The following is a 7547-nucleotide window of genomic DNA, read 5'->3' on the forward strand; positions in this document are numbered from 1 at the left end:
ACTACACCATACATACTTTGTCTACCTCCATGCCAATTCTCAGCTCCACGGGGCCAGGGCCTTTGTCCACTGCTCTGCCGCCTGCACTTTGCCCATCATCGTCCCCTGAAGGACCACAGAGCCTCAGACCACCACCAGCCTGTGCAGGGAGACCGGATGCGCTACTCTTGACAAATAAGCAGCCTGGAAACCACCCACCCGCGCATGCAGCTCCAACACTAGGCATCCCGACAGGCCAGCGGCTGCCAGAGGGTGAGGGCCCCTCAGTTGCTGAGGATCCAGCTATGCACCAACCGCTCACAGGGGAAAGACAGCGGCTTTGTTTTGGAGCTTCCAAGGAGGGGAACTGGTGTGCTGCACGGCTGCCCTACTTTGCCAGCCTCCTTCCTAATGCTCTCTAAACTGTGCCACAGGATTCTGAACATTTGCATGACCTGGAATACCCAATGGCGTCAATTGTCTTGTCAGGCACTGGCAAGTGCAGGAAAAGAAAGTGTCATTGCTACACTCGGGCCATGAGGTCAAATGCCACTGAGTGGTGACAATTCACCCCAGACACCCGAGTGCCTTGTTTAACCTGAGGGGGCAAAGACAACCTTACTGTTACAGGAAGGAAAAAAACAGATGGCATCAGGATCCCCAGTTCCAGATTCCAGCTATCACTGGCAGTTGTGGGGTCAAGGGCAAATCGGAGTGGGGGTTTCCTGGTCCAAACAACAGGTATAACAACGCTGCCTTCCTGGGGCTGCTGAAAGGAGTAACTGAGGGAACAGACAGAAGTGTGCAGCGTGGCACACGGCATGCATTTAATAAACTCCAAGCAAAATGGACCTCAGATTGCACCAGGTCAAAGAACATCAGGACGCAAAGTGTCTGCTAGACAGTTGGTGCTCTCGTGAGCCCTGGCCGAGGGCCTGTGCTTTCAGGAAATTCTGAATAAAACAGGAAGTAGCATATTTTCCCAGATAATCCTTTACCCCTTTTATTTCCAGTCTACAGTTCTTAATGAGCCTCTTCACTGAATTATTGCTCTTCAAAGAGACTTTTTATAACTTTTTGCCTCTGGAGGAAGTTAAGCTGGATACCACCTGAGTTCTTAGTAAGCAAGGTGACAACACTGGTGACCCAGTGCAGACACAGGCAGCTGCTATAGAGGGAGGAGGCGCTGAGCCAGAGCTGGGAGACCAGGCCCTTCCGGCGCTTTGGGCATCTGTTGCACATCTCTCCATTGTCTGGTCTTGCCATGGTTAAAAATGAGGCAGAGGCCAGAACTCTCAGCTCCTTCCTGCTTTTCAGAGATTCCTAGAACTGGCACTTCCCCCAACATTTTATGCACAGAAGTTCCGTCATCTGTGATGGTGCCAGACACCTTGTGCAGGGCACCCCTAGGAAGGAGGAAGGGCTGGTCAAGTCTTTCCAATCAGCCCCAAGGAGACCGAGGATGAGATGCAGGTGACTGTTTTGGGAAACAGCCTCATCCTCACCCATCCTGGAAGCCATGCCACTGCCAGGAGGCTACTTCCTACAAGAGGCCTGCCCTGGGCTGAGGGACAGTGGAGGAGACAGGTGCTAGTGGCAAAGGAATGACAGGGAGCAGCACGAAGGCTGAACTGCGCCAGAACACACATGCCACCACAAAGAGCAGCACCCACCACAGCGACGAGTGAGGTGTGCGCGGAAAAGTCACCGATTGTGTAGCGAACCCAGTAAGGAACAGAGAGACACAGCCCTCCTCCCCTGCCCCACCCAGGCTCTGGACCCCAGTGGGTACTGGGTAATGCCTCCCCGACACTGCCAGCTAGACCGGAGCTGCGGAGCCCTGGAAGTGCACCGCGCTGGGGTAAGTAAAGGGACAAAACACCTCCCGCATTCCTACAGTCAAGTTTATTACTCAAAGCAAAAGCTGTCCATATAATACATTGGTCATCAATTTTTATTTCCACATGGTTCTACAGGCTGTATGACTAGCTCACGATCCCAGGAGGTATTTTAAGTTTTGCTCTTCAAAAAATGGTGTTACTGCTGTAAGGGGAAAAGTCCTCACTGACAAAGAAATGACACTAATGAAAACAAAATCAAGAATGATCCACTGGTACCGCAGGTTACAGAGAAGCTGTCAATAAGCAGTTCCCCACCTCTTACAAGCAAAGGGGATCAAGGGCTAAAAATACCTTAGAAAAATCAAACAGCACCTGCAACACATGTTTATATAAAAGCCAAACTTGTAAACTCTTCCTTCTTATCCATGCTGCTCAAATGTGAAGGGATAAGGCTAAAATCTGGCGAATCTTCTCACTTCCTCCTCTTCTTTGTGGAATACAATTTTTCTTCAAGTGGGACTGGGACAATCCCTTCACATTCTTTTAGTTCCTGGGTCAGAGGGTGTTTGACGATATTCCCTCTAATCACATCTGTGTCTCGAGACAAGTGCTCCACCAAGCTTTCAACAGTTGTGGTGGGTGCATAAAAATCCACCAAGAAATACCTGCAATAAAATAAAAACTTGTGAGTGTCTGCATTTGAATTGTAACAATTCTACTATTTTGATCAATGTTTCCACTGTACTCTTCACTACAGACATCAACTACACACAAACACATACCTTTGTCACAATAGAAACTACCAGCTGACCAGCTAAACAGAATTGCAGTGTTATGCCCAATCTCCCTTTTTCTATGGTCTTTCCCATTACACTCTTGTGAAAATATGAATCCAAACCAGCTTTATGGCAGCAAAAATACACTGTGACATTACAGATGGTATGAAGTACTAGAAAGTATGGGGGAAACTTATAATCCATGGACGAGACCGAATTTTCCAAACTATTTTTTTTTTTTTTTTTGAGGTCACAGTCGTTCATTTATTTCACATTTATTCTCATTGCACCAGGTGAGGAGAGGAAGGAGTCATGCACTAACACACACACACACAGATTGTGCTACTTTTCAGTCTTTCTGAAGAATCAGGATCCAGATTCTAATTGTCTTCAAGATCTGGATCAGTCAGTAGAGATGGCCCACTGTGGTAGGGGACCTGGGGGGGATGCTGGGGGAAAAGCAGGATACATATATGGAGCATGACCATTCGTGTTCCAGGGCTCCCATTCAGGTACTGGAGGATTTTCCACATAGATCACAGGTGTCGGGGCCCACGTCGGCTCCTGAATGGCTATGGGAACACCACAGGCCTGGGGCTGGTGCTCGGGAGGTGCAAGGTCAACCGCATCGGCACAGGACCTGAGAAGACGCTGATTTTCCATCTGTATCCCAGAATCCTGTGCAGGGCCTCGCCATAAGGACACGGCAAGGGTAGGCACCTTGGCCTCTGGTTGCCCTCCTGAATAGTGAAGTATAAGTCCTGCAAGCTTATTAGCATCTGGAGACATTCCTGCCAGCTGTTCTTCATACCTCTCTGCTTGAGACGCTGGGCAATTGTTTTTGATACTACGTGATACTTCTTCTTCACCCTGTACACTTCACGTTCAAGAAATTCCCATTCTTGCAGGAAACTCTGGATTTCCTGGTCCCTCCAAGGTTTAATTGACCGGACTGAGGCCTTTTCTGATCCCTGGGCTGCATTTTTCTGCTTCATTTTCTGGATGTTTCTGGTAGTTTCGGTGGGAAGTGTTACTTTCCCCATTTTTCCTCCTGCGTTCTCTCCCGGGAGTCTGTCCTCTCGCTGCGCCTGCAGGGCCTGCTCTGTTCCTGGGTTGGCGGAACCTGGTACTTAGTCTCCGCTAACGGAACCTAGGAGAGTCCGGAGGAACCGGAGTGTGGAAATGTGTGTGCTGCTCTCGGCTTCTGGAGGTCTCTCCAAACTATTAATTAATGTTGTGTGTGTGTGAAAACATCTATTAGATATTCTTCTAACTTGTCAAAGGATTTTCCCTGTGAACTAACACACCTGACAGAACCATGAGCCCACAAACATGGGAAAAGATTAAGAAAGGCATGGGACTGGTCTACAACTATGCTCAACATGGACAAGGAACAAAAAGAAAATTACTGGAACCTTAGGTAAGAAAAAGAATTTACCACTCATCACTCAAACCAGACTAATGTCGACGGGCATCCTGCACGGCTCACTGTCTTCAAAGATTGACAAGGTCCTCAGCAGCCTGCTGGATGACAGTGCAAGGAAAGAGCCCATCCCTACCCACTCCCCAGTCCTCGCAGACCTAAAAGGTTAAACCTCCCTTGTACTATTTGGTTTGGACCATTATGTGACTAAAGATCAGTTTTCAGTGCGGTATTTCACAATCCTGCAACGTTCTAGCTGGTTAAAACTATGACCTTTTCGGCATCGTTTGCCTTGTCTAGCCATACATGTGGTTCTCAGGACTCCCAGGCACATTCCCCTCCCAGGCCTTTGCACTCACTGGTCCTTCTGTTGGAAATGTTCTCTGCCCAACTTCCATGTAGCTCATCCCTTGCTTCTAAGCATGTCTCTGTCCAAATGTCACCCTCTCAGAGAGGCCTTCTGTGCCCACTCTCCTAAAGCAGCACCCTCCTAGCTCCACCAAGGCCCCCCACTCTCCACTGCCCTCACTCAAGGCTTTGTTTTGTTCCACAGAGCAGGTTCTCACCACTGGCACAGTGTGCATTTGCTTACTGTCTGCCTCACTCCACTAAAGCACAATTGCCATAGGAAGAAAGGCTCTGGTGTTATCCCTAGCACCCCAAATGAACACGGAGCAGGTCCAGAGTAAATCTTTGACCATGGTGGTGTTAGCATGAAATGTGGAACTCTCATAGGAAGCTGGAAAGATCAAGTTGACAGGAACAAATTCAGCAAGGAAGGAACTTACGAGAAAAGGGATGGCATCTTGTGTAATTCCAGACAAAGGCAAAGAGGTTCAAAACTTGTAAGAAAATTTACCAAGTGACCATTTACTCTTAAGTCAAGATTAGTGGAATAATTATTCAAGTAAACATATAATTAAATAAAAGGAGAGAAAAATATATACCAATCGAAAACACTAATCAAAAGAAAGCTCAAATGGCTATACTAATATCAGACAAAGCAGACTTCAGAGCAAAGAAGATTACCAGGGATAAAAAGAGACAATACATAATGACAAGTTCACCAAGAAGATATAACAATCTTAAATATACATGCACCAGAAAACAGAGCTTCAACATGTAAGAACAGCAGAACTGAACAGAGAAATGGACACATCCTGAATCACAGCTGAAGCCTTTTAACATTCCTCTTTCAGTAATCGATAGAACTACTTATACAGAAAATCACCAAGGATACAGAAAAAGTGAACACCAACATTAACCAACTGGAATTAACTGACATTTATAGAACCCTTTACCCAACAATCGCAGGACAGACATTCCTCCTAAGTGTACACAGAGCATTTATCGAAGTCAACTATACTCTGGGCCATATAACATAAAGGGATTCAAGTTATACACAAAAATCTTGGGAAAATGCCTAAATACTTGGAAACTAACTAAACAGACATCTAAATAAGCTGGACAAACAGGTAGAAGGAGGAATCAAAAGGGAAATTACAAGGTACTTTGAATTGAATGAAAAAATGCCACCAATCAAAATTGGGGGGATGCCATGAAAGCAATACTTGTCAGGAAATTCATATCTACTAAACGCCTAGGTAAGAAAAGAAAAAAGGCCTCAAATCAACAGTCTCAGCTTCTACTTTAAGAAACTGGGAAAAGAGCAAATTAAATCAGTAAGATGACAGAAGAGAAGGAGAGAGGAGAAATCCCTAAAGCAGAAAAAAGAAAATCAGAGAACATCAATGAAACCAAACACTAGTTCATGGAGAAGATGAGTAAAATTGACATGCCTCTATAGCCAGACTGATGAGTAAAAAGAGGTAAGGTAAATTATCAGCACTGGGAATGAGAAAGGTGAAACGACTACGGATTTCATAAATATTAAAATAATAGGAAATATTATAAAAAGTTTTTGCAAGGTCGGGTGCCGGGACTCACACCTGTAATCACAGCACTTTGGGAGGCCTAGACAGGCAGATCAGTTGACACCAGGAATCTGAGAAAAGCCTGAGCAACATGGTGAAACCTCATCTCCACAAAAACTACAAAAATTAGCCAGGCATGGTGGTGTGTGCCTGTAGTCCCAGGTACTGGGGAGGCTGAAGTGGGAGGATGACTTGAACCCAGGAGGTCCAGGCTGCAGTGAGCCGTGATTGTTACCACTCCATTCCAGCCTGGGTGACAGAGCGACACCCGGTCTCAAAAAAAAGCATTAAATTTAACAACTCAAGATGAAATGATCAAATTCCTTGAAAAACACAGACTACCAAACCTCACTCAAGAAGATACAGATAAGCTGAATGGCACTATATGTTATTAAAGAAATATGTGTAGTTTAAACCCTTAAGCCCTATACCTTATTAAAGAAATATGTGAAGTTTAACAGCTTCCCACAAAGAATACTACAGGCCCAAACGACTTCACTGGTGAACCACACCAAACATTTAAGGCAAAAATACCAATTCTGATACAAATTCATCGAGAAAAAAGGAAGACACATCTCAATTTGTTCTATGAAGCCAGCATTACCCTATACCCAAACCAAAGACATTACAAGAAATCAGACGAATGTCCCTCAAGAATACACATTTTAAAATTCAAAACAAAATTTTAGCAAATTGACTCTCATATATTAAAAAATACAATATACCATGACCAAGCAGGCTTTTTCCCAAGAATGCAAGATTGGCTTAACATTTGAAAAAAAAATGTAATTCAAACTAAAACATATTAACAAACTAAAAAAGAAAACATCATATGATCATTTCAACAAACACAAATGAAAGCATTTAACAAAATCCATAGCCATTCCTGATAAAAAAAAAAAAAAAAAAAAAATCTCAGCAAACTAGGGATAGAAGTGACCTCCCTCAAACTTACAGAGAACATCTTTGAAAAATCTACAGCTGACATTTCACCAACTGGTGAACATCTAAATGCTCTTCCCCTAAGACTGGGAACAAACCAGAAAGTCCACTGTCACTTCTGTTCAACACTGAACTGGAGGTTCTAGCCAGTGCAATAAGGCAAGAAAAAGAATAGGTATCCAGACTCATAAGGAAAGAGTGAGACTGTCTTATTTGCATATGACATGATTGTGTTTCAAGAAAGTATTAAAAAATCTATTAAAAAAATTAAAACTAATGAGTTTAGCAGGATTGCAAGATACAAAAATCAATGCTATTTCTATATACTAGCAACAAATAATCAGACCTTGAATTAAATGTTCAATACTTACAGAGAAATCAGACAAAAGGTATGCAAAACTACAAAATGTTGCTGAAAGAAACAAAACCTATCAGGTATATCTTGTTCATGGGTAAGAAGATTCAAGGCCGGGCGCAGTGGCTCAAGCCTGTAATCCCAGCACTTTGGGAGGCCGAGACGGGCAGATCACGAGGTCAGGAGATCAAGACCATCCAGGCTCCACAAATGTAAGTCAAACAGCTACATGCTCTTTCTTCAGAGACATAAGGAATACAATTTTTTACTGAAAGAAACCTAGATGGCCGGGCGCAG

General features: G+C 44.3%; 1 protein-coding gene across 2 annotated transcripts in view; it reads right to left on the reverse strand.

Annotated features, from left to right (window-relative positions):
- Nucleotides 1–1867: 1867 nt before the first annotated feature.
- MRPS6 (mitochondrial ribosomal protein S6) overlaps nt 1868–7547 on the reverse strand; it is a 38965-nt gene continuing 33285 nt past the window's right edge. For both annotated transcript variants that reach the window (XR_001002683.1, XM_011950038.1), the window contains one exon: nt 1868–2485. Coding sequence is in view for 1 of the 2 variants with exons in the window: in XM_011950038.1 (XP_011805428.1) it covers nt 2293–2485 (193 nt within the window). In the remaining variant the exon portion in view is untranslated. The remainder of the gene's footprint in view (nt 2486–7547) is intronic.

This window comes from Colobus angolensis, unplaced genomic scaffold (assembly GCF_000951035.1).
Source record: "Colobus angolensis palliatus isolate OR3802 unplaced genomic scaffold, Cang.pa_1.0 Scaffold300, whole genome shotgun sequence".
NCBI lineage: Eukaryota > Metazoa > Chordata > Mammalia > Primates > Cercopithecidae > Colobus > Colobus angolensis.